The 27,924-nt window shown below is 47.3% G+C and overlaps 1 protein-coding gene across 5 annotated transcripts in view; it reads right to left on the bottom strand.

The window, feature by feature from the left end:
- Positions 1 to 27,924, bottom strand: part of COMMD7 (COMM domain containing 7) — a 59,969-nt gene that overhangs the window by 20,407 nt on the left and 11,638 nt on the right. The window contains exons 4-9 of one of the 5 annotated variants that reach the window (XM_037004652.2): positions 24,307 to 24,363; positions 24,184 to 24,221; positions 23,643 to 23,733; positions 23,279 to 23,328; positions 22,838 to 22,886; positions 20,790 to 21,071 (exon numbers count right to left, since the gene is read on the bottom strand). In XM_037004652.2, coding sequence (XP_036860547.1) covers positions 21,067 to 21,071; positions 22,838 to 22,886; positions 23,279 to 23,328; positions 23,643 to 23,733; positions 24,184 to 24,221; positions 24,307 to 24,363 — 290 coding nt within the window. In that variant the 3' untranslated portion in view covers positions 20,790 to 21,066. The other 4 variants (XM_037004649.1, XM_073236742.1, XM_037004651.2 and 1 more) reach the window with 4 other exon arrangements.

Raw genomic sequence — 27,924 nt, 5'->3', positions numbered from 1 at the left:
CGGCGGCGGGCTGACAGATGACTTGCATTTTCTCCTGTCGTTTCCAAATTTTACAGTGACTATGAATTACTTCTATAATTCAAAATAAAACAAGAAAGTGAGCCCTTGCCCAAGCTCACTCCTGTTTCCACCGACCCTGTATGTAGTGCTGAGGGGCGCTGGCCACTGGGGCAGTCGGCACAGAGGTGGTGGGATTCACCAGCCGTCTCTGCCGTGGAGGAACCAGCAAGGGGGGTGCTGTCCCGCCTGGACCCGCAGGAAGGGTCGAGCGCAGACTGTGAATGTCCTGGTTGGGGACCCACCGAGAGATGATGCTCTCAAGGGCTGAGAATCAGAACATCCGTTTTCTGCTGTTTGAGAGAAGCCTTCATCTTTGTTCCTGGCATTTCCTCTGGAGCCCTGAGCACAGTGGAGGGCTGGCCTATGCCACCCTTTCACGGAGGGCCAGGGCAGGCTCTCAGGTTCCCCACACAGGCCTGGAGCGCCTGGTCCACATGGCCTCCCTGGACCCTTCCTTCCCACCCCAGTGCTCCGGGTCTCCTCTAACCTGAGAGGAGAAGGCCCAGGGGCACTGGCCCCCATCTGAGAAGGGCAGTCCAGGGTCATTCAAGAGCAGTGTTTGGAAAAGGACAGAGAGTCAGCCCAGCATTCACCCTCCTGGGCTTCTGTGCCCCAGGAGTGACCCAGCCCTGCTTGGGGCCGGGCCTCATCCTGCCCCATCCTGTTCTCACCCACAGAGTCTGCGCCCAGGCAGAGGTTTCCAGAGACAGGCCTTGGAGTTGGGTGAGTTCCAGGAACGGTGCCCTCACTTCCTTCCAGCGAGATCCCAGCTGCCCCCATCCCCCATCCCCGGGGCTGGAAGCATCTGCCCTCCTCCTGGGCTATTTTAGCAATCAGGTCACCCGCTGGCTCCCTCTGAGCTTGTGGTCAATTAAAACCCACAGGCTTTTTCACAGAAATGGTGGTATCTCTTTCTCCTCCAGATCCTGCCAAAGTCGGTGTCCTCAGGGTGAAAACAGAACAAGGTGATAAAATGGCAGCCATCCTGTAGCAGGGGCCCCTTGCTCAGGAACCAAGCCCTTGCTTTGCTTCCAGCCCCACTGTGGCCAGCATCCTGCAAAGGTGACGGACAGCAGGGAGGGGAAGCTGGTCCCAAGGATGTTTAGATGGTCTGAGCACCTGTGTCCCCACTCTGTGCCGCACTGGGCTATACACACAGCCCTCCCCCTGGTCTCAGCAGAGCCAGTCCTCATTGAGAATGGAGCTGAGCAGGGCTGGTGACCTACCAAGGTCACCGTGTGGTGAGCAGCAGGGCCTAGATGGACCCGGGGTGCCCCAGCAAAGCCCAAGTCCACCTCAGTTGCACTGGCATTTTCCGAGGGCCTGGCACTTGTGGTACCTGACCCAGGCTGTCAAATGAGCCCCGAGGGTGCAGCCTGGGGAGACCCTGCGCCCTGGCCTCTGCCCACACAGCAGGTTGCCAGGACCCCACACAAAGGCCCAAAGCCTTCTCTTACAGCCTGTGTGTGTTCTGCTCAGAGCTGCTGACAGTTCTGACCACCTGCTCCTGCGTCAGCCGCAGCCCGGCCAGCAGCAGGTGGAGCCCCCTGCTGAAGACCCCTACCCACAGCTCCAAGCTGAGGAGTGCGGCCATTCCCAGCCTTCCTGGCCAGCCCGGGGCCAGGTGCCAGACCAAGAGCAGAGCCCCTGCATCGGGTGACCTGCACTCTACCTTGGAGGGAAAGAGTAAACATGCGCTCGGCTCTCTGTGATTGTGCTATGGAGGCACAGCTATGTTGGGGAGTGGGATGCCTGAAAGGGGGGATTAAGAAGAGGGACACAGGCGCTGCCTGCCTGAGGTTGGGAAGAGCTTAGTGCGGTCCAAGAACTGAGCAAAAGACAGTATAGCTGAAGCAGGGCTGTCCAGCACAAACAGAATGCAAGCCATACACACAATTTATAATTTTCTAGTAGCCACAATAAAAAGTAAAAAGATACAGGTGACATTAATTTTCAAAGTATAAGTTATTTAATTAATCTAAAATATTTTAATTTCAACATATAATCAATATAAAAAGTAATGAGGTATTTTACATTCTTTTTCTCTGGACCATGACTTTGAGACCTGGTGGGTACCTTCTACGGACAAGTATCTTGGCCACATCTCAAGTGCTCAGCAGCCCCATACAGCTAGTGGCCACTGGTTGGGACAGCACAGGACTACAGCATGGTGAGTGAAAGGGAAGAGGTGTGAGATGCAATCGAGAGGTGGACAGAGGTCACCTTCAATTTTGTCCTAAACAGCTTGAGAAGCCATGGGAGGGCATTAAGCAGGGGCATGATAGGATCCACTGCGGTCTTTACAGGCTGACTCTGGCCACTTGGAATGCTCTGGAGCAGGTGGGACTGGCCTCCCAGAGAGAGCTGCCCAGGCCAGGATGGAGGGAGCCCTGGACCTCACTGAGGGCAGCCACAGTGGGGCTGCACGCAGTGCTGAACAGGCCACGCAGAGGCAGAGAGACAGGAAGAAGGCCCTGCCATCTGCTTTTTATCTCCCTCTCTGCCAAAATTCCTCCCAAGTAACCCTGTCCCAAGAGTTGCCTCCCTCCCAGGAAGAGATCTGCATAACTGCTATTTAACAAATCCTAAAGGAACATTTTGCCAGGGGCCCAGAATTTTGAAATGGCTGCCATGCTCTGCATCTCATAGAATCATTGCATTTCTGAGCAAGAAGAGATAAACCTATATGCTCAGTATCATATAATGATTAGGGGGTCTCTGGGGCCGACCTGCCTGTGTTTGAATCTCTGCTGTCCCTCTAACTAGCTATGTGACCTTGGGCAAGATGCTGAGCCCCTCCAGGCTTCTGTTTCCTCATCTGTATACTGCAGGCATGAATAATCTCTCTGTCTGTGGGTGACTGAGGAGGGGGTGGGTTTATACCCATGGAAGTATTTAGAGAAGTTATTAACACATGAGATAATCATAATCAAGGCCTAGGAGCAAGACCTGTCTAATGTCACACAGCAAACCTGAGGCAGGGCAGGAAGCAGAAACTAAATTTTCTAATTTCTGGCTCTTGCACAGTCTCCTCGCAATAGAAATTGCTGGTTAGCCCCTCCTTCAGACATTCATCATGTTCTCCCCATGTGCCGGGCGCTGCTGGAAGCTCAGGGGAGACACTGAGGTGGGACAAGCCCATCTCTACAAAATCAAGACTTTCTAGGTCAGAAGTAAAAGCTTTCTCGACGACTCTGGACCACGTGGGGAAGAAGGGTTTGTTCAGTGCAGGCAAAGCCCCACGTGCTGGTGACAGGGCCGTCCAAATAGTGCCGGCCCAAGAACTGGCAGACCCTGGGCCAAGCTCACCTCCGCCTGACCTGCTTTGTGACGTGGGCAAAGGCTCCACCTCTCTGATCTCAGTGTCCCTGGCTACATGGCAGTGAGCAAATGTTAAAACTGAGCACCTACTCTGTGATGCCCCGCACTCCAAAGTGCTTACAGCCTGACTAGGGAGAAGGAACCAACTGCCAGTCAGACTGGGATGAGACCTCCAAGGACATGGGCCCTGTGGCCCACATTTTGGGGGGAACATTCTGGAACATTCTTGACTGAACCACTCCTCTCAGCTATGTGTATGCTGGACCGCCTAGCCTTGTTTTTAAAATATGATCTGTCACTATAATAAACTTACGAGAGTCTGGGTCACAGGATTTCACATACCAGGCATATTTCTAAAGAAACTCTGGGGAACCTGCAAAGGACTGAAAATTTGTTATTCTGCCAAAGAAGGCCCTGAAAACCAAACAAATGGTGCTGGGAAAACCGGGCATCTACATGCAAAAGAATGAGAATAGATACTTATGTTACACCATACACAAAAAGCAACTCAAAATGGATTGAAGACAACACAAATGTAACACCTGAAACTATGAAACTGCTAGAAGAAAACATAGGAGAAAAGCTTCATAACACTGATCTTGGCAATGATTCATTGGATATGACAACAAAAGCAGAAATAGTCCCAGTGGGACTACATGAAGCTAAAAAGCTTCTGCACAGCAAAGGACACCATCAATGAAATAAAAAGGCAACCTATAAAATGGGAAAAAATAGTTGCAAACCATGTATCTAATAAGGAGTTAATATCCAAAATACATAAGGAACTTCTACAACTTGATAGCAAACAACCACAACAATAAATAACCTGATTTTAAAATGAGCAAAGAACCTGAATAGTTATTTCTCTAAGGAAGACATACTTATGGCCAACAGGTACATGAAAAAGTGCTCAACATCCCCCGTTATCCAGGAAATGTAAATTAAAGCCACAGTGAGATATTGCTTCACACCAGTTAGAAAGGTTACTGTCAAAAGACAAGAGTTAACAAGCCCTGGAGGATGCGGAGTGAAGAGAACCCTTGTGCACTGTTGATAGAAATGTAAAATGGTGCAGCTGTTAGGGAAAACAGCATAGAAGTTCCTAAAAAAAATTTTTTTTTAATGGAACTACTATATGATCCATTAATCCCACTTCTGGGTAATTATCCAAAAAACAAAATATCAAAGAGAGATCTGCACTCCCATGTTCACTGCTGTATTATTCATGACAGCCAAGAGGTGGAAGTGACCTATTTGTTAATCAATGGATGAATGGGTAAAGAAAATGTGCTAGATACATATAATGGAATATTATGCAGTCACGAAAAAGAATGGACTCCTGTCTCATGCTAAAACATGGGTGAACTTTGAGAACATTATGTTAAATGAAATAAGCCAGACACGGAAGCCAAATACTGTATGAGTCCACTGATATGAGGTGCCTGGAGTAGTCACACTCACAGAAACAGAAAGTAGAATGGTGGCTACCAGGGGCCAGGAGGAGGAAATGGAGAGTTTCAGTTATGCGTGATGAGTAAGTGCTAGGGATCTGCTCTACAACATCATGCATTTAGTTAACAATACCATACCATACACTTAAAAATTTGTTAAGAGGGCAGAACTCATGTGTTTTTTACAATAAAAAACAAATAACAAAATGTTTCTGGAAAGGACATTAAAACAAACACCAAAAAATAGGAAAGCCATCATCTGAGAATAAAGAATAGTCTTTCAGATGAAATAGCTTTGAAGGGGGGAGTTAACTCCAGTGTGCATGTGTCTCTCTCTCTTGCTCTTTCTTTCTCCCCCTCTCACTTTTCAGTGCACGAGGCCTTGGATGGGGAGGTCGGGGGGAGAGAGCCACGGATTCCTCCCCCTCCTTCCACCGCCCCTCCCTCTCCTCGTCCCTCAAGCCCACGGCACTTTGCACACAGTTCCAGAAAAGTGCTTCTCTCACTCTGGCCTGTCTTCACACTGGGCTGTGAGTTTCAGAGGGTGAAGTTCTCTTTGCACCCCCATCTAGCCAGTACCAGCATCAGGAGGAGCCTAGTAAATGCTGTTGGGTGCGAAATGGATTCTGACTGAGATGTGGGGCAGCACTGCTGGTGTCAGCCTGGGAGTCCCCAAGCGCCCCGAGAAGGGGACAATGGAAACCAGCCAGAACCAGGGGACAGCAAAGGAGGGCCTGTGAACAAAGACCCCTAACCTGCAGATCCCTCTGTGGAGAGGGCTGGGCACCCCCATCTCACCTCACAGCCTGAGGGCAGGATGGGGAGGACAAGTGGAGGTGCAGGGGAGATGCCCTGGAGAGACGCCCTCCTGATAAGACCCAGGACTGGGACAAATGGCACGAAGAGGCTGAACCGGGACCTCAGAACCACAGACAAGCTAGGAGTTGGGAGGCCCACAGCCTCTCCTGGGACAGTCCAGCTGTCCCCTCCTGTTCCCCTCAATATTGGCCCCACCAGCCAACCACAGGGAGAGGGAAGGGCGGAAGTGGCTGCTGCTTCAGACTGAGCTGCCGGAGGTGGGCTCAACTGCCACAGGCTCCGCACATCAGGGAGCCCCAGCTACCACAGGTCCCTCAGACCCAGAGGCCCAGGTGGGGCTGGCAGGGGGTATGTGAGGGACAGGGAGACTCAAAAGCACACACCGATCTTTGCACTCGATCTTTTACTCAGTCACCGCCTCCTGCTTAAAACTCCTCAGGGCCACCTTGTGCTCTTAGGATAAAGAGAGGCTGTGCCTGGCCAACTGCAGGCTGCCCTCATCTCATACTCATCTGTGACTTCTGCCCCGGCCATTTGGCTCTGTTTGCAATTACATGTTTATTTGTGCGAGTCTTCAGGTCCGCAGGGACACCTCTGCTTTTGCTCAGTGTGGCACCCCCAACACAAAGCAGAGAGCCTGGCCACCTTAGCTATGCAGATCTGTTTGGTGGAATGAATGAAGCACCTGGGGACAAACAGGGGCAGCAAATCGTCTGGAGATCAGACAGGTTGGGAAGCAAAGCTGGCTGAGACCTACTAGCTGTGTGGCCTTGGGCAGGTCACTGCCTGGCAAGCCTTTCCCAGCTCAGCTGTAGATGGGTCTAACCACAGCCACCTCTTGGTGTGCAAAGCAGAGGCAGGCCATGCTGTTCAGAGAAGACTGGTTCCCTTATCTTTGTTTTTTTTTTAATCCAGCCCTTTCATTTATTTATGGTCAGGACACCACAGGGAAGTGATCCTCCCAGTCTCTTCTTGGTGTTTATGTTTAAATGAACCAGAAAGGGTTGCAGACTCGCTCTGAGTAGACGGGATTCTAGTGATTGACTAGAAAGGGAGTACAGATTGGTGCATTTTTGGAAATAGACTTAGATGGAAACTGCTTACACATAACATGCTCATGCCCACAGATCCAGCCCTGGTGCTTCTAGGAATTTCTGTAGAAAATATGTTGTATTTGGACTAGCTTGGTGCTCAGGAAAAAAGTACAATACATTGTTTTAATAAGGGAGAAAAAAAAGCAAGCAGGAAAATACTCGCTATTTTTAGAACCAACCACCAGGAGGCGCCGTAGGGTCAGGGGCTCTATCTGGTTAAGCACCTGGATATAAACGATAAAAATAAATGGACAATACCCAGCCCTTTTTCAGAAGAGGTGCCAGTTTTTTACTTCATCTCACCCTTGAAGCTTCTGTTATGGACAATATCCACATGTTTTGCGTAGATAGTTTGTCCTTCTTCATAAACAAAGTCCCTTACAAAAAAGCAATTCTAACTCTTACATCCTTACATTGTTCTGCTGTGCTTATTTTTGCCCAGTCCTCCATCTCTCAAAGCTCCTCAGTCAGCATTCAGATGGTTAGAATTTAGAACTTGACTCCTACAGTGTTTTTCATGGGCTTTGTTACAAACAGATGCTATTAATCTTATTTCCATGAACAGGTGGGAAACTGAGGCCTTGAACAGCAAGGGCATAAACAGACAATAGCAGGGAGGACAGAAAAGGGGTGGGGGGGTGCATAATAAATAAATAAATGAAACAGAGCCTTGACTTTGCCTTCAAGTGTGTTGTCAACCCTCTAACCTTTCTTGCTACCTCCTGTGCTCCAGGCATTTGTCCCTAAATGCACCCAGTTCTGTCCCTAAATGCAACCTTCCCTTCCATTCTTGGGTGAACCTGCTATTTATCCTTCTCCCTTGGGCCCTGTCTGTGTATCTTTGTCTGCCTCAGCTCTGGGGCCTTCCTGGTGGGCCCCAGTTCCTACCACCCTGCCCCGCACCCGTGCACACCACTGGGTCTCAACCCCAAGGAGCCCAGGCAAAGATTCCTGGCCTCTGTTGGGAGGGGCTTAGAGAAAGTCATCAACCAACAGGTTCCTTCCCACCCCACATCCTCTGCTAAAGACCCACCCACTGTGCAGCAGGGTGCTGGGGCTCGGAGAAGAGCAGGCACTTGCCTGAAGCTAAGTGGGGCCTGCAGCTCACCCTGGCAGTCAGTCCTATTCCCTCCCAGCGATGCCACCTCACGGGGCCCAACCTCTCCACAATACTCCTTCCAGGTGTCCGGGTGCCCCCCAGGTTTTCCTCCTGCTGCCCGTCCCCCAAAGGCTTGTGGTGCTTCCTGTAACACCTTCCCCTCCAGTTGGGGCCAGATAGGGCCATTCATCACATTCCCTTTTGCAGTCATGCTGTGCAGCAGGCTTGGACCTGAGAGGCACAGGGCAGCTCCGCCTCAGGACTGCCTCCCCCAGGCCCGGCTTCCCAGTCTGGAGGACACCCAGGCCGCTTCAGCTCAGGCCTGCTGTGTTCTCCTCTGCTCAGTCCCCAGTGCAGCAGCTTTTCATTCAGCTAGTCTTTCCAGGAGGAAAAAAAAATAAAAGAGAATCTTTTTCCTGGCCTCTAGGCTGTACAGCGACAGGGCCTGAGGAATCTCCATTTTGGAAGGGGTGAGGCCTGGAGGGGAAGGAGGGAGAGAGGAAAGGGTTGGTGACTTTTGGTGACAGCCTCTACTCTGGTCCCGCCTCCTTCTCTCCTCACACCTCACAGGAAGACAAGAAGGACGTTTAATCACAATTCTGTTCGTGTTACTGCGGCCTTTGAAAATCCTCCCAGCTTTTCCACCCTTCCAGCCCACGGGACCTGGCACACCTGCTCATTCATTCATTCAACAGATACTCAGTGCCAAGCGCTAGGCTAGGGAGAGAAAAACAACAAAAAGGGTGCACCAGGAGAAAGTCGTCAGTGGTTCTGTGACATCTTTCCATGCTGACAGACAGTGACTGCACTAGTGGGGGGTGAGGATTTAGTAATGTGGGTAATTGCTCAATCACTGTGTTGGATACTTGAAACCAACAAAATACTGTATCAACTGTTCTTCAATTTAAAAAATACACTTAACATTTTTAAAAAAGGGGGGCAACATGTAAATATGCTGTTGCACCTGATGTTGGGTGTCATAAAGGACCAATGGGAATGGGAAGCAGCAGAAGTTGGGTGGTCAGAGGAAGCCTCCTGGAGGTCATACTTGAGCTGATGTGACTCATGAAGAGTCGTCAACCTGGGAGGCCACGGGACACCAGAGCTGCAGAGGAAGTGATGGAGAGGCTGGCAAGACACAGGCAAGTGGAGAAGCAGGGGCTGGATCATGCAGGATGGCATGACTGGTAGGGAAATCGAGGCACAGAACCAGGTGACCCACACACAGCCCTGTGGCTCTCCTCTTAACTGTCCCTTCCCAGAACACCCAACCCATTATTCAAATGGTCCTGAATCACCTGGTGTGGGTCATGTGTCCACCTGGGGTTGCCCAGGGTAGGGGCTGCATCACATCCCTCTGGGAGGCCCAGGGCCTGGTGTATGGTACATGGGCCTGGTGTATGGTACGTGCTCAAGAAGCATTTGTTGAATTGGATCTCAGTGTTTCCAAGATGTTGCACAGTGCTGGGGAAATGGCAGGGGCTCAGAGCGTGCACGCTGGGCTGACACTGCCGTCGGCCACATGGCTCCTGCACATGACTGACTGAGCAAGCACAGTCTTGTGGCGGCTGTGTCTTGTATCCCGTCTTTTCTGACTTCACTGCTACCTGCTGATTAGAACCATCACAGAAATGTGGGGTCTCTGCAGCTGAGAGCCTCATGGGCCCCCAAAGAGCTCTGAACCCAGCTCCTCACATCAGCTTCACTCCAATTTGTATCCCTCTAAGTCCAGTACTAGCTCAAACCTCCGAGGTAGAAGCTGGCCAAGCTGCATTTCAGGGCTTCTTTGGTAACTTCTAGGATATTACAAAGCGGGGCTCTGCTATCTACCTTGTCATTGCCTGCGGAAGACAACCCCACCCCACAGTCACATATCCAGCAACCACACATCAAGCATCTCCTAGGTTTGGTGCCTCCTAGGAAACTAAGCTGGAGGAAGTATGATGGGCAGTGGCTTGGGGGCCCCCAGGGGTCCAGTTATCAGCTCTCGCAGAGGGACAGAAACCACCAGCTGAGGATGTGGCACGTGTGAACAGCAGGGGAAGTGCATGGTCTGCATGCAGCCTGGCTCCTTCCCAAGGCAGTCTGGGCAACATTCCCCTTCTCCTGGTGCCACAGGGTTTCTGAATGACCACATTACCCCCACGCTCTCAAAAGGAAGCCAGGTAGAGGCGGGAAGCTCAAAGTAGTCCTCTGGGGTTTAGAAGCAGCGGGAGGAGCCTTGCCTTCCCTCCTGCCCCTGCTAAGACTGTCTCAGAACATCCATCTGGCAGTAAATGGGTGTCAGCTGCAGGGTCCACAGCATCACAGTATTGTTGGGAACAGAAGGGATGGCCACCTCCATCTGGGGACAGTGTCCAGCATAATGCAAGAGGTGGGCTGGGCAAGGTATACCACCAGTGACAGCACCAGCCCCCCAGTGGCAAGGGCTATCACTGAGTGGCCACTGAGGGTGCCAGGAGCACACACTCGGCTCCACATCATCCTCCAACAACCCCAGGTAGGCACTCCTCCCATTTCAGAGACAGGGAAACGAAGGCACGGAGAGGTGGGCCTGCAGGCAGGAAGGAGGGAGCCGGCCTGCTGGATCCGGAGCTGTTCTCCAGGGTAGGTACACTGACAGGGGCTTTCGGGAACTTGGTGTGTTTAAGCCCGCCAACTTGTTTTATCTTTTTCCAGCATCGTGAGCCACCCTTACCACTCCTGGCCCCTCCTCCCCACGGTGTGACACAAATACCAGGACGAGGGGGCAGGCCTGACTCAGCCTACAGAGGAGCCAGGAGAAGACCTTGACCCAGATGCTCCTCAGCAGCTGGACTTCCCTGGCCCTCCAGAGGCTGCCTCCTCCCCTCTGCTCCCTCTGCTCCCGCTGCCTGCAGTCGCCTGCAAATTGCTTCCAAGTGCTGACAATTACAGAAGCACAATCTAATCAACACCTGAGAGGGTGGGGGCTTCTCCTTCCACAAGTGGCCCAGAGCATTTGGCATCCTCATCTCTTCTGAGTCCTTAGGAGCAGCAGGGCGTGAGTCATGGACCCAGTTCTCTAAGGCCTGGGCAAGCCAGTGACTTGCCCAAGGTCATGCAGACCCTCCCAGGCAAAGCTGGGTTTAGGGCTTGGCTTCCACTTAAAAGTGCCGCTCCTTTCCTGTGCTGCTCAGAGGATGAGTGAGAGATGCATAGGAAGGTGCTCTGGCAGCCACACCCAGTCAGGACTCTCAGGCAGGCCAGTGTCCAACCCCCTTCAAAGCTCTGGACCTTGGCAAGGTGCTTTCAGAAGGAGAATGTTGGCACTGGTAGGGACCTCAGAAGCATCTAGTGTAAACCCTTCCTGGTGCAGATAAGGTAACAGAGAAGGGCAGAGAAAGGGTGTAGTTTGCTCATGATCACGCACCAGGTTGGACTCAAATCCCCAATTACCCCATCCCACCCTTTGTTGGCCCCCAACAAGAGGGCTCTTCCTCCAAATTCACCTTCTTCACAGGCTTTCCCTGCAAGAGGGAGGGAGTGAAGTGTAAGGAATGCCTCTAGGGCTGGGCAGACTGGTTTGAAGCCTCACTCCCACAATCAATTGCTGTGTGATTTGGGGCAAATGAATTTCCCTCTCTGAGCCTGTTTCCTCATCTGTAAAATGGGAAAAATAATAACTGCTTCTTAAAATGTTTTAGTAAGAATTCAATGAAATAAAGTGTCTACAGCATGGAACACTCCACCTGGGCCCCCAGCAGGCCCTCCTGGCACCCAGTAGGTGGTCAGACATTCCAAGGGTCCCTTTCCCCTCTCCTTCTCTCCCGGCAAACACACCCAGGCTAAGAGATACTTGTCTTTTGCCCAGGCTTGGAGACAGGCTTGAAAATCCTCCCATGCTGGCCACCAGCACGGGGCTTCTCTCTGGAATAGGTTCTGTGACCCGGGGGAGAGGACAGAGCCAGCTACAGAATTCTCTGGGGAGCGAGCACGCAGGGGATGGCAGAATCCTGCCTCACTTCTGCTTCCCTGGTTTCCTCAGAGCTCAGCCCTCTCCCACCCTGACACCCTGACACCCCCAACAGCCTCCTGGCTGCAGAGGGCCTGCTGAGCTGAGGGGTCTTGGGGAGCAACCTTCGCCCCCCCGCCAAAGACACAATTCTGCTGAAGGCAGCACAGGCGAGAGGCAGGCAGTGGAGCTGAGCTGCTGACAGCAGGCCTCCGAGGAGGAGCACGGTGGGGAGGAGCGGGCAGGAGGAGGGAGAAGAGAGCGGCCACGAGGGTCTTGCTCCCTCCCCCACAGCCCACCCTGGACAAGCCGAGAAAGCTGTGGGGGAGGAAAACCGCCAAGACTGCGCAGTTGCCCGCCCCACTGAGCTGGAGGCCCTTCCTTCCCCGGAGCCAGCTGCCCTCGGCAGATTAGTATTCAGCTCCGGAAAAGCAGGCCCCCGCACAGCAGCCCACGGGAGGCTGCCCGCTGAGTCAGCCTCTCTACCTGTCAGGAAATCATTCATAAAAAATGACACCTTCCCAGCACCCAGCCTCCGGCCTCAGCCCAGCCGCTGTCCCTGAGCCAGCTCCACTGCCACACTGCCTCCAGCCCCTCCTCCTGCCTGTCCCCTGGCCACTTCACACTTTTCTCCTGGGATAAAAACACATGAAACCAAGGTGAAATAAGGCCAGCTCAGCCTCAGTAAAGTAGTATTTACTGTCGCCTGCCTTGGGGACAACAGCAGAGTCAAGAAGAGCACAGACTTCACTTAATTATGAGCAAATACAGTGACATGGTTTCCAAAGTTTTCACTGTCACGGCCACGCCAGTGGTGGGCACTTCTTTATCTCCAGTTTATGTGTGGAGAGCTGGAGGCTCCCAGGACACCTCACTAGACCTAGATCACAGGGGCCAATCCTCCCACAAAGGACAACTGAGGTCCACGGAGGGGAAATGACTTGCCCCAGGTCACACGGAAGTTCAAACTTGAAGCCTGCATCCCTGAAATGAAGATCTGCCATGTTGTTCTCGTTTCTCATCGCTCAAACCCTGATGCACTCTCTTACCGGCGAGATAAAAGGAAGGTTGCTCTCCTGATGAAGAACTGGATTCCTTATCACAGCCCTGCGTGCCTGGGCCCTGCTGACCTCCACTGGAATTACATGCCCCCTAGCTCTCCTTCAGACCCCCTGGGCTCCTTGTTTCTCACACACCAAACATTCCCCAGGTGATTCTGTGGTGCAGGCAGGCTTAAGAATCACTGCCATCTAGACTATTCTAGCTGACCCAAGTCAGAGGACCTGGATCATCTTGTGGGAGGTGGATGTTCAGGGCCAAGGCCACCCAGCTGCCATCACCAGCACTACTGGTGAACACTGGGCTGTGCAGGCCATATCCTCTGTCCTTGAGGCCTCCACTCCCACTCAGCTGGGAGACAGCTAGGAGGGCGAGGCCAGAAGACAGGCGGAGAAGATGCTGTCACTCTACTGCTTCACACCTGTTCAGGACTCCCTTAGGACCAAGTCCTGAGGTTCAGCTACTAGGATCTGGCCCCTGACAATCCTCTTGGCCTCTGTGGATAAACTGAAGGCTCCTGTGGCCAGGATTCTTACCTGGTCCTGGTTGGCTAGCTCACTGCACATGTGTGGGCAATACGTCATTGTTGACTCTATATAAAGAACCCTGCCCAGTGCTCTGGGTGACCCAGTGGCACGCTGCAAGGCTGCAGGAGAGCAGAGCAGAGGCTGTAGTGGTGGCAGTGCCAAGGACAGAGACTGAGATGCCTGAGCATGTAGAGAGGCCCAGAGGCAGAGACCGGCTTGCTGCACGCAGACTCGTCCTGAGTAGATGGGATTCTAGTGATTGACCTGCTACAGTGGAAATAAAGTTGGGTATAACCCTTTCGCCCCAAGAATGTTCTACTGTCATTTCTTTGGTCACATTGAATCCATAGTGAACTGCCTGGGGCTGAAACCCATTGGCAAGGCAGCCTCCTCACCTGCTGTTCCCCAACATTTGCCCTGGGGCTCCGGCATCTTAATATGCCTAGTTCTCACAGCTGCCAAGCCCCCCCTCCCTGTAGAGGCAATACTGTCCCCCTCAGCAGCACTCCACCTTGCCTGTCTGCCCCTCCTGCTGATGCATCTCCCCAGGCTGAGTCAGACATGCTCCTTCAAGGCTCCTAGGGTATGGCCCCCATGCTTCCTCCGGTGGGCATCTTGCACAGTGCGCTGGAGTCTCTGTCCACCTCCCTGAGTGTTCCCAGCATCTGACAGAGACACATGGAAGGGTCTGGGGAAGCAGAGGGGAAGCAAGGGCGAGTGTGGCTTCGGGTTACTTTGGCCAGGTTCAAAAGGCTTCTTAGAGAAGAGAGCCTCAGACAGGGCAGTCAGAAAGAAGACGATTCGGTACCAAACCAAGGATAGGAAGCTGCATGAGATCAGAAATTACTGAGATGCCTTATCATTTGGTTCAAATCCAGACTACCATGTATTGCCTATGGGCCTTTGGGCAAGCTAACCTCTGTGAGCCTCAGTTTCTTCACCTGTACAATGGAGATAATTACAGTTCTAACTCAGGATTGCTAAAAGCAGTAATTCAAGCCAATGTATACAAAGCACTTAATGCAACGCCTAGTGTAAGGATCACTCAGTAATGTCGGCAATTACACGTTATTAATACTCATGGAACACCTGTGCTGAGAAGGTCTTTGGAGCTCATCTAAATTCCATCCATTGATAGTCAGGGAAGGGCTCACTGGCACTTCTGCCCAGCTCTTGCGGACCTGGAGCAGGGCCCAGCTGACAGGGTATCCTTCCAGGCCACTGAGGGGAGCTGGTGAGGGGCTGCTGGGCATCAGTTGATGTGCCTGCAGGATTCCAGCCTGGAGTTTTTAATGACTTGGAGTCTGACTAGTCCCAACATCTCAACTCTGTTTCAGGCAAAATTGTCAAGCAGATTTTAGGATCAGCAAAAACCCACAATGCCTTTGGTTGAGCACGTTCCCTCTTCTTCCCTCTTCTTGTTGAAGCCCAGGAGTATTTTCTAGGAAATTGAGTCCATCTGTTTCTGATTCGTTTGTACTTAACTCATCACCAAGCTGTTTTGTAAGAGCCCTTTGATGTGAAAGCTGCCTTATTCCATAAGCCTCTGTAAGCCTTTATTTAGTCAACAGTAGGTAAACGGGTCTCTCAAAGAGGCCAGAGGCAGCTTTTTGATCTCCCTCAACACAGAGGCCACGTGAAGGGAAGTGTGGCCCTGACAGTCCCCTTCTTTGGGCCTGACTCTGAGCCAGGCTGCAGTGAGGCCTCCCTGACCACTCGGAACCTCTCCCCTCCAAGCCCTGTAACCCAGCATCCTCATCCACCACTCAGCCTGTTCTCATGGATTTACAATTTCTTGTGTTACTTGAGTTTCTTGAACTTGATTTCAAATTCCTTGGGGGTAAGAGGCCAGGTGTCCTAATTCATTGCACCCTCACTGCCACAGCACCATGCCTTGTACAGTTACAGGGACTGTGGCTTCCAAACCAAAAACTGAGGGAAACATCTAACAGGCATAAGGGTTCCCAAAAGGACAAGGAGGAAGAATTTTGAAATTGGGGCTGCCGTATACATGGTAAGCAGCTCAAAGAATCTAGTGACTGAACTGAATATGCCAGGATATGAAGGAAAGAATCTGTCTTCCCTTCCCCGACACCCAGACAAAGCATTCCACAAAGTCTCAAACCTGCCCAGTTTCATACAAGATGGAAAACAACAACAAAGAACCCCCTAATCCAAGAGAACAGACGAAACTCTTCACTAAATTTAAGGGTGACAGTCACCAGGTGCTCCTGGGGGAAGCCAGGGTGTTTTAGGAGATGTCCCCAGCTGCAGGTTGATTTCAAAGCTCCACAGCCCATGATCCAGAGCAGTCTGTTAGAAGGATCCTGGCAGGGTCCCTACTGGGCTGGCATATTGTGTGTTTATTAAAGACGTATTTAGGGGCCTCTCAAAAGCAGGGGATGATGTAGCCCAGTGGTTCTCAAATTGGAGTGTACATCAAAATCACCCTCTGAGGGCTGGTTAAAACACAGGGAATCATCAGGGCCTTATTAGGGACAAGGCATCTAGTAATAATTCAGGCAGCTGCTGTGGAAGAAGTTCAGTTGTTGAGGTTGCAAAAATTTTCTTTTTCCATCTTGGGGGGAAGGAAGTTGTTTTTATTTTTCATCTTTTTCAGTTCAGTTTAATTTTTTATTGGGCACCGTATAGGTATTACCTCTATAAATAGAGCACACTAATTTATGCTTATGTTGAAAAATTTAGAAACCACCGATAGGCTAAAGAAAAAAATTAAAAACCTATAATTCTATGTAAACATTTTTTTACAAGAGTAGGCTCACCTTGATCTGTTTTATGACCTGGTTTTTCTTCCCTTCCCTTCACATCATGATCATGATCCTTTTCACAATACTGCCTTCTTCTGTATCAGTTTCAATGGCAGCATGTGATTCCATTATGTACCTATACCATAATGTATATAAAACCAATCCCCTATTGCCCAGTACTAGATTGTTTTTAACTATTTGCTATAATAAATTATAATTTATTTTTGAATTATTAAACCTTTTATTCATCAAAGGATCACCCATGGTTCAAAAGAGCCCAATTCAGATCAACAGATGTTTTAAGATTCCTCCTACTTTAACACGGGGTGAGAAAAACAATATTCTTGGAGATGTTTCAGTGGGGGTTTAATTGTGGAATACTTCACAATTTAAGTTCCGTTAAAATCTAATTTTATGGAATGTGGATTACATAGCAATAAAAACAAACAAGAACCTTTCTAGTCAGGAGTTAGACCAAGGTTCTAGTTATCACCATGTGACCTCATGGAAGTGTAACCCTTGGTGTGTCCTTTTTCCCAGACACTGATTAACCAACACCCAACTCTTAGTGTGTCCTGGGCTTCAAATGAGATGATGGATGTGAAGGAAGGAATATGGAGGTAATAGAGCTCTTCTTTATTCATAATCACCAAAGAGGAAACAACCCATTTCACTGGTCACCAGTAAACAGATAAACAAACAAACAAAAAAATGGGATGTATCCATTCTGTGGAATACAAGCCAGGCATAAAAAGGAAAAGACTACTGACATGTCAGTAACATAGATGAATTTGAAGACTATTATGCCAAGTGGAAGAAGCTAGGCACAAAGGGCTACATAGTGACTGCTTCCATTTATAAGACATTCTGAAAAAGACAAAACTATGGGGGCAGGAACCAGCTTAAGGGTTGCTGGAACTTGGGGTAAGGGGATGGGACTGACTACAAAGATACATGAGGGGACTTTCTGGGTGATGGAAATAGTCTATATGTTGATTGTGGCAATGGTTGCATGACTATATACATTATCAAACTTACTGAATTGTACACTTAAAAATAGTGAATTTTAAAGCAACCTAAGTGTCCATCAGTAGATGAATGGATAAAGAAGATGCGGTACATATACACAATGGAATATTATTCAGCCATAAGAAGAAAACAAATCCTACCATTTGCAACAACATGGATAGAGCTAGAAGGTATTATGCTCATTGAAAAAAACCAGGCAGAGAAAGACAAGTATCAAATGATTTCACTCATATGTGGAGTATAAGAACAAAGAAAAAACTGAAGAACCAAACAGCAGCAGAATCACAGAACCCAAGAATGGACTAACAGGTACCAAAGGGAAAGAAACTGGGGAAGTTGGGTGGGAAGGGAGGGATAAGGGAGAGGGAAAAAAAAGAAAGGGGGCATTATGATCAGCATGTATAATGTGGGGGGTGCATGGGGAGGGCTGTACAACACAGAGAAGACAAGTAGTGATTCTACAGTATCTTACTACACTGATGGACAGTGCACCCCCCACATTATACATGGGGTATGTGGGGGGAACTTGGTGATGGGGGGAGTCTAGTGAACATAATGTTCCTCATGTAATTGTAGATTAATGATACAAAAAAAAATGGTGCATTTTACTTTATGTGAGTTACACTTTAATAAACTAGACTCCCCTCAAAGAGAGCTACAAAGAGTATGGTGTCATCCAAATATAAGGTATCATCCATTAGACATTTTTAGCATCTATTAGACATTATCTGTAGCATTTTTCACAGAAAGTCTGAAGTATCTTTGTGAAATATGACAAATATAAAAAAATGCAATTCAGAAAAGACCAAATATGGTTTGGAAAAATATTTGTTGTTGGGTTATCTGCTTTATGGAAAGACCATGTCCATACTCCAGCAAATGTTTGTGTATGAGGCAGTCAGTCCCACTGGAAGCAGCTGACCACTTGGACTATTTGGGTATTTTCCTTATCATCACCAGTTGGGTTTTGTTTGCTTTGTTTTGTTTTCAAATATCCTCAGAGTTAAAATAAACAAGTGTCAGAATTGAACAGTGAATGTCTCCTCTACCCCAACCAGGGCAGTCCTTTTTCCTCCAGGGAAAGAATACAGGTATTTCTGGTTGATCTTCTATGGGCCTGACCATTGCCATCTTAATGAACACTATGCTCCAAAAGTAAATAAAATATAAAATAAGAATAACCTGCAGCCAAAAAATAGGTTAACGGACAGCAGATTTCTAAGCAGAATAGGACAAGAGTGAATCAATGAGAAGATGAAGTGCTAACAGGAAGAAGGAACCCGCTCAAATCCCCCAGCAATGCAGCAAAATCCCCATCTGACAGCCTCTAGGCCCTGATCAATGCCCGATTCAATAGAGTCTATTTGCGACAAAATTCCAATACAGCAGAGGGATTTGAGTAGTTCCTGGAGTTCATAATGCAACCTGAACTATAGCAAAATGGAGTGAGGACATAACTCCTCCTGCATAGAAATAGGGCTGCTGAAAAAAACAACAATCAGTTATCGGTGTACATAGCTCACCACCCTATCCCACAGGGCCCAGTGGAGCCCTCACCCATAGGAGGTGCTCCATGAATATTTGTGACATCAGGAGCAAGGAGAGGTTCAATTACTTTTGCAAGACGGTCCCCTGAAGGATGGGTGCCCAGCCTGGCCACCTTACACTAAAGATTTACCTATGATCTATGTAAAACTGACCAACAATCAAGTCAACTTCCCCAGGTTTATTCTTCCAAAGCCAGACAAGTTAGCAGTCCTGCCAGAAGGGTTTACATGCAGCCTCATTTCATTCAACCAATAGGACCTGTTACTAGGTGGGGAAGAGTAAAACTGACTGATGCCAAGTGTTGGGGTTACTGAGCTGAAAAACAAGTCTCTTTATCAAGAAGCTCCCAAGCTAGTGGGGAGGATGATCCTGGAAACAAATAGTTTTAGTAATTTGATAATGAATAGCTCACCATTAGTTGAGCAGACCTTATGCTCAGTGACCTGTCCAATAAACCCCACAAGGGGAGGACTCTACCTGTTTTACCAATGCGGGAACAAGTTAGTAAGCAGAGGGGCAGGACTGGAACTCAAGCATTGACTATAGCACCTACACTCCCTGCCTCTGCACCGAGGTCCCCTTGTCATGGCCCAGAGCTGTCAGGGGAGGCCCTCAGAAGTGCCATGGATGCTACATCTTCAAGTATTGGGAAGCACTGCTGGTCCAAGGGGAGAAGCAGATGGCCTCATGACTTGGTGGCTGTCGGCAGTCTGGTAGACTAGACACTCCAGTACAGGACACTTGCCAGGAGGTAGTAGAGACGGAACAGTAGAAGATGCAGGCAGGGCCAGACTATGGGGACTTGGTGTGTTGGGGAGTCCGGACACCTGGATACCATGGAGAGCCATGAGCCTTTGGATCTGTTTGGACACGAGACTTGCTCATAGGAATGTTCATATAAGGAACAGGCAGGCCCACAGCACACAAACTACAAAGCTGAAGACTGAGGTGGAGCCATCAGGAAGCCATGTGATCAGGCAGAGCAGGAAGGCCTGAATTGGGCAAGGAGCTCCTTGGTCGACTCTATCCAGCTGGGTGCAGCTCTCATGGAGCCCCCTGACTGGGCCCAGCCCCGGATGACTGGCCAGGCTGACTCCTCTTCAGGTCTCTCAGGACCCTCATGGCTCACAGGGCAGCACCGACCAGCACGGCCAGTGACCACAGATTCGGTCTCCAGGACTTCATTTCCCCATCTGTAAAACTAGTGGATTTAACTAGATTGTAATTTGGTTATCTTCCTGTTCTGACATTCTAGGAATTCTTTTTTATGTTAGAGTCTCATGGTCTCAGGCACATGAGACCCTCAGAAATGTCACAGACACATGTGGACATTGTCCAAAGATGTCAATTTATTCTTCTTTGGTATTTGTGGGCAGTAATCTTACATAAATTGAAACAATCTCTACAGAGGTCAATTTGGCACTGTGGTTAATTTTGTGTATTAGCTTGGTTGGCTCACTGTGTCTAGGTACTTGGTTAGATATTATTCTGGATGTTTCTGTGAAAGTGTCTTTTGGATAAGACTAACATTTAAATTGGTGGACTTTTAAATCCAAATAAAGCAGATTTCCCTCCATAGTGTGGGTGGGCATCATCCAATCAGTTGAAGGTCTTCAGAGAACAAAGACTGACTACTCTGCCTCCTGCGGCAAGAAGGAATTCTTCCAGCAGACTGCCTGCCTTTGGAGTCAATCTACAACTCTTCCTTGGGCCTCCAGCTTGCTGGCCCACCCTGCAGATTTTGGACTTACCACGCCTCCCTCCACAATCATGTGAGCCAAACATTTACAGTAAATCAACCTCCCTCTGTACAGTTATGACCCATCCATATATCAGAACATGCTGCAAGCACAGAAGGGGATGTGACTCCATGTACTGATATGGAGATCTCCAAGATATATTAAGAACACTATATATAATGTATAATCACAAAAAAAGAGAGCAGAAAGTAAAATTTCTATTGCTTATATGTAGGGGAAAGATTGTCTGGAAGGATGCCTAAGAAACTAACAGCAGGGGAACTGAGTACATGGGAGACGGGTAGAGGGACCTTTTTGCTTTATTCCTTTTCATACTATGACAAATGCAGTCTTTGACCTAGCCATTCCACATCCATATATTTACCTTATAAATATATTTCCATGCATGCAAAATGACATACATATAAGACTATTCAGTTGCAACATTGTTTACAAGAAAAAAAATGGGAACATACTGAACAACCATCAGGAGGTCAAATAAATCATCCATTTGAAGAAACATGGTACAGTTGTCACAAAGAATGTGGCTGTTTTCTCTGGTCTGATGTGGAACAATGTCTAAGCTAAATAGAAAAAAAGTAAGGTTCAGGATACTGTGGGTACAGTAAGTAACATTTATGCGGGAAGAGAAGTCTAATTCTATGCCTATATGTTTGCAAGTGCAAGAAATATCTCCAAAAGAATACAGAATAAATTAATTAGTGGTTACTGGTGGGGAAGGGAATTAGGTAACTTGGGAATGGGGGTGAGAATATATTTACACTCTATCTTTTGAATCATGGGCATGTAATATCTACTCAACAATTTTAAATATTTATGAGGAGGGGGAGGTAGGAGAAGAAGTCAGGCGCTAGGTTGGGGGCTAAAGTCATCTGAACATAAAGCATCCATATGCTACACTTTTCATGATGTTTTTAACCTGAGATTCCCTTGAACTGCTCTTACAAATTCCAGCTTTGGACCAAAACCAAGAGGATGATTTCTGAAGATCAGAGCCCTAGCTCTCTGCAAGGCAGATGGTACTTTAACCCATGCACAGAGACAAATGGATTCAGACCTTTTCTTCAGAACCTTTTTTATTTATCATCTGACCAACAGAGGAGGTCAGCCTGAATCAAAACAAATCAAAATAGCCACCAAAGGCCCTCCTCATTACAAGACTACAAGGCAGAACTAGAGATGAGGATAGAGGTTGGCTTTGGTTCTTTTCAGAACAGGCCAAAAATGTATTTATACACAGATGGCCCCCTTAAAAACTGAACTGCAGTGTACCACCACAAACGTACTGTAGAAACATCACTAGGGGCTCCCACGTGTGTCACTCATAGGGGCCACCTCTTCTTCAGCCATAAGTAAGACCTTGCTGTTTGCCGGGGAGAGTCATCAGTGTGCATCTTGAGTGATGGCACATTTACTCTGGAACTTTGGTAGTGAGGTGACTCACCTATTTCCTCCCCAAAATCTGTGATGAAATAGCCTGAGTATCTAAAAAGTGTCCTCGGAGATAGGTGGTGGAGGTTCCCTTAACAAAGTTTACAGAGGAATTGTGTAAGGCTCTTTAGTGCTTAATCCTATTGTTTTCCAGAAACCTTTGCACCTGGGCTCCCAAGGAGCAAGCAGGACCCAGTCAGCACCCCAGAGGCTGTGAGTGAGGTGCCTCTCAGCACAGTCCCTCATGGAAGAGAAGGGGGTAAGAAAGAGGGAGGGTGAGGTGGAGATGCAGGGGGACAGAAATCAGCTGAAACACTCCATGCTGGTTCTGACTCGCTCCATCTCATGCAGGAAGCTGTAGAACTGAGGCAAGGTTAATTCTGGGGAGAGAAAATTTAGCTTCAGGTAAATGTTTCCAACTCCACAGAATCATCCAAGAAAATTAATTTCCAACCAAGAGATTTTTCTTTTTCTTTTTTGGCTTAGTACATCCAAGCAGGTCTTGATGGGTAATCGATCATAATAAAGAACTGAGAGCCTTGAACATAGAAAGGTTCTCAGCTCTGTAAGAAAGTGGGGGGTTTAAAAATGGCATTAACTTCACAGCACAAAGAGATGACAGGGCATCATTCAGGATATTCAACGGGACTTCTACACCAGGAGCTTCTTGTTCATCAATCTTCGTCATTCCTTTTACCTCGCTTTCCCTTTTTCAAAAAGGCTCTTCAAACGTGGGGTCTCCAACCTGCTGATGGCTTATTACTTATGAGAGGAAAGGCACTGGAATGGTCATTCTACACCTCGGTATGACAAATCATAATGATTTGTGTGAGCTTCATGAGCCCACTGAGAGAACACGGAAAAAAATGAAAAGGCTCAAATAGGAATTCAGACTCACCTATATACAAATTTTCAGTTTCATTTCCTTTCTTAACCACCAACTTTAACTGATTAAAAAAAAAAAGAAATTTAAAAAATTTACATTAAAACAATGACAACTGGGCAAAGAAATTTTTGAAGCCCTTTCACTTAAACATCAAAGCATCCAGCTTCTTACTTGAGGATTATACAGGAGCTATCTGCATCATCCACCAAAACTTCTAACAGTTCAGATGATTACAGGAACAATCAAACTTTTAAGACTAGTACCAGGATCCTACCAATCTGACAGTAGGCACTCTGGTGGCCACATCTTTGACTGACCACATTGTTCTAAGATAAAAAGGCACATCAGTGGAACATCTATTTAACTGCACATTTAAAGAAAACCAGTGTAGATTTCATAATTTTTAACCAAGTCAAAGCTATACCCATTTTCAAGGATTAGGAGAAGACTTACTTGTAAAAAAATACTTCCCACTTTCTCCAGTTCACTGCTCCCAGATGTCACTATGGCACAAAAGAGAAAAACAGTAAGCGATGGGTTGAGGACCTACTCTGAAGACACCAATCCTTGCAAGTTGTCGCAGAAGCCATTTGGGGGCGAGTATGAGGACAGCAAAATGTGCTCTTTGGGAAGTCAACTTATCGGGACGCATGGACAGAAACAGCTGCTGAATGTGGACAGCAGTACAGAGAAGCAGCGACTCGCCCCAACGGTCTTTGAGGACTGAGGCCATGTCTTCCCCTCAAAGCTTTCTGCAAGCTTCTGCAACCCAACCCTACCTTGCCCAAATTACCCAGGACTGGCTCTAACTACTTACCTCCGAATTTCCACTCCATATCTATAAGCTGGTTAATCATCAGGGTCTGGCCTATGGCCCATCGAGCAAGGGTGAAGGCATTCTGCTTCCACTGGAACAAAAGCAAAAAGCCAAAGTCATAACAATGGGAAAAATCCCCCCTCTTCATTCTGCCTCCAGCATAGCAATGTTTAGTATCTATACAGACATGGGGAAGAATGCAGAGTCAAGGGCTCAGCCTATATGCACAGATCTGGGGGATGAGGAAGTAGAGAGGGGCAGAGACAATATAATTTTTTTCATACCAAGATTTAATTCAGGGTGGAACAAAAACCTAATGACATTTACATTCAGTCAGAGAAAAAAATTAGAGATGCATGAAACAGTGCTGTTTACAAGCTGTATTTATGTCATTGTATGAAACCAAACGAAAAACATTAAGCTGGGAAAGTGACATATAATGATTGATGGTTTTTCTTTAGTTGGCACTTTCCATTTGTTTCTTTTCATGAAATAAAAGCAAGCTATCATAATTAACCTTGATTAAGAGGAATTACGATACCTTTTCAGCAAAGTAAGTGGCTTTGTCTTCACCAAGACCTGTATGTAAGAGAACAGAAGCACATATTAACATGATAAAGAGCCAGAAGGCCTGTCATCCTGAGCAACCTTGGTGATGACCTACCCAGAGTCATGAAATCGGCCCGGACCTGCTCAGCTGTGAGACTCTTCTTCAAGGCACCTGGGAAACAGGGGAGAAATCAGTTTAAAAGGACACATCGATTAATCAATCAGCAGTTAAGTATTTAATGAGCACAACCCATGTGACACAGAGGACCAAAGGAATGTGCAAAGATTCAGCTGCAGCTCTGTGAGGATCTCGATCCTAGGGTGAAGAGGAGCATCTGAAACAACTGGAGAACAAGACAGCATTTTTTGTTTATTGCACAACACAAATGTTTACCCCTCCAGAAAGTACGGAAGAAGTCAAAGACAACAGAAAAGACTGGGGACTTGGGGAAGTGAGCACCTGATTTGATATAAGAATTAAGGCCACAGATTCCTAGAGCAAAGTAGGGGAGTTCAAGGTCAGGTTGGGCATAGGGGCAAGAGCCTAGAACTGCACTGTGCAATCCATAACCACTAAACACGTGTGGTTATTTAAATTTTAATTAAAATAAAATGAAATTTAAAGTTCTGTTCCTCATTTGCACTAGCTGCTTCAAGTGGGTCCAGTGTCTATAGTTCTGGACAGTGCTGATTACACACCATTTCTACCTTACAGAGTTCCATGGGACAATGCTGCCATAGAAAATCAGCTCTCAGGAGGTAAACCAAGGAGTAAACAGTTTGGCCTCTACAATTCACAAGTTACTTCCAGAGCAGGCTGTCAAACCTTCCCCCCTCAGAAGCCTTGGAAACACTCCCCTGTGGGGGCCGCTTTGTTCTACTTGCAAGCTCCAATTCCTGAAAACAAAGTGTTGCCAGCAATCTGAGCTTTTCAATGTTTAACCTGCAGGCTACAGCCTAGAGTCATAATTTGGCAACGACTTCAAAATGTTCTACTTCTGAGCCTTGCAGAAGATGACTAATTAAAGAAAAAGAAGACATCCACTATCCCCCCCCCAGGAAGGCCCTGAAGTAATACCTTCAATCCAAGTCCCTACCCTCACCTCACTCCAGAAAAACAATCTTAAAGGCTGTTGCCCCCTGCAAAATAAACCATGTAAACAAAGGGAGGAAATCTTTTATCTCCAAAATCAGGCTGAGCAAGGAAGCCACAGGGAAATAAAAGAGGCAAGACCCCAGGAAACCTTGGCCATAAAGGCCCTCCGAGAAGGGGACTACTTCCTAGCCAATCCAGTTAACTCATAACCACCAAGTATACAGCTCCTTAGTGTATATCCAATTCAATTCCAATATTTTGCTTGATAACCCAAAGTACTCTGAAATGTAGATTATTACTGAAACCCTTCATTTACCAGAGAACTAAAAATCAGAAAGATTAAGCTTTTAGGGAAGAAAATTTGGTAAATGCACACAGTCAGCAATTTCACTGCCAAGAATTCGCCCAGCAGATATGCCCCACAAAGGACTCTGAGATACATGTGGAAAGCTTTTTAGCAATTTTGGTGATAGAAAAAGTCAGAACAGTGGGCTGATTTTGGTGCATCTACACAGCCTGGGAGCCACAGTGGTTTTGTTAAAAACTTAAGTCAGACCATGTCTCTCCTCTGCTCAAAAGTCTCTTAAAAGCTCCAGTTTCACACATAGTTAATACCCAAAGCTCTCAGAATGCCCAGCAGGATCTGGCCTCTTCTAGAACTCCTAAGCTCTCACCCTTGTTACACAGCTTTTCCTGTAATATGCCAGACAGGTTCCTACCCCAGGCCTTTGCCCCTGCAGTTCCCTCCGCTGCAAACACTCCTCAAATCCTCATAGGGCTCATTCCCTCCCTCCGTGAGGTCTCTGCTTGAATTCCACCTCTGTAAAGATCTCTGACCAGTCTACTTCAAGTGGCGCTGCTCTTCACTTATACCCTTATACAACTGCTGTACTTTCCTGCACTGCATTTATAACTACCCAGCTTTATGTCATATATTATTGCTAATTTTTCCACTAGAATGTCAGTTCAATGAGAACAAGGACTTAACCTGTTTGCCCACTGCTGTGTCCCAAGCTCCTAGAAAAGTACCTGGCACTGGTTTTATTGGTTAACACTCAATACTAACATGCTGAATGAAAGAATCCATACAATGAAATATTATGCAGCTTTTGAAAAGAAGAAGGTAGCGCTGGATGTATCAATTTTCAAAATATAATGAAAATTAGGAAAGGAAAGAAGAGTCTGCACAGTGTGGTCCCTTTTGTGTAAATAAAGAAGGGTATGTTATAGGTCCTTATTTATTTAGCTTGAATGATATCTTTATCCAAACTAAGTAGGCAGGTGTAAGGCACATTTTTTCTGGACATATCCACAAAAAACTTAAGAGTAGACATCTTTGAGGAAAGGGACTGGGTGGGATTTTTCTTCCTTTCTGTCATTTTAAAACTCTCTAGGTACAAGTAGACTTTTTTTTTAATGTTAAGGTGGTAGAATTGTGAGCCATTTTTGTTTATTTCTTGTACTTCCCTATAATTAAGAAACATCCCAGGCCATTTTGAGACACTGTCCTTTCTGTCATTTTAAAACTCTCTAGGTACAAGTAGACTTTTTTTTTAATGTTAAGGTGGTAGAATTGTGAGCCATTTTTGTTTATTTCTTGTACTTCCCTATAATTAAGAAACATCCCAGGCCATTTTGAGACACTGTCCTTTCTGTCATTTTAAAACTCTCTAGGTACAAGTAGACTTTTTTTTTAATGTTAAGGTGGTAGAATTGTGAGCCATTTTTGTTTATTTCTTGTACTTCCCTATAATTAAGAAACATCCCAGGCCATTTTGAGACACTGACCAGGCAGGGCCCTGACAGTGACTGACAATGGAGGCTGCCAAGCTGCAGGGACCAAGCAGCAATTTGGTCCTCTGTCTTGCCATTTCCTCGGCCAGGCAAGAGCTATACTTAGAAACTTTGAAGTATACTACATTGCATCATGCTAGCCCCCAAGCCCTTAACTTTTCTTTCTTTTCTTTTCATTGAGATATAATTGACATATGACACTGTACGTTTAAGATGTACAACTTGTTGATTTGATACACTGATACACTGTGATATAATTATCATTAGCTAATGCCTCTGCAATGTCACATAATTATCATTTCCTTTTTGTGGTGAGAACATTTAAGATCTGGTCTCTTAGCAATTTTGAAGTTTATAATATAATATTGTTGACTAGAGCTTTTGACTTCTTTTTCAGCATTTTCCGTCAGTGATTCTTTTGTCCTAAGCACAAGACAGGCCTGCAGCCTTGACCCTATGTCAGATGGAAAGAAAACTATATGAACTTCAGGCTACAGCCGCCAGAACAAGTCACTTGGGCAAACTTGACACTGTCCTTCTTTAAGCATAGATAACTATCAGGGTTGGTTTATAAAGTCCTTGAGTACCAATTTTTACTGCAACAGTTGCCTTAGGCAAACCCTCATTGCCATCAAACAGTGTGGGGTCAAGATGGATACACGTGAGGGTGAGACTTCAGTTTTGCCAGAACACAGTTGAAAAATCAGCAAACATTGTTCTTCTAGCCAAAAATCTACATAAGCTTATTCAGTGAAATTAGGGAAGCCCTAGAACAGAACTGGTGAGAAGGCTTAGGAAGCTCCTGGAGGAAAAGATGGGAGAGGATGGAGAGCCACATTCAAT

This window comes from Manis javanica, chromosome 5 (assembly GCF_040802235.1).
Source record: "Manis javanica isolate MJ-LG chromosome 5, MJ_LKY, whole genome shotgun sequence".
NCBI lineage: Eukaryota > Metazoa > Chordata > Mammalia > Pholidota > Manidae > Manis > Manis javanica.
Note: the sequence above shows the minus strand (reverse complement) of the source record. Positions and strands in the feature narration are given on the sequence as shown.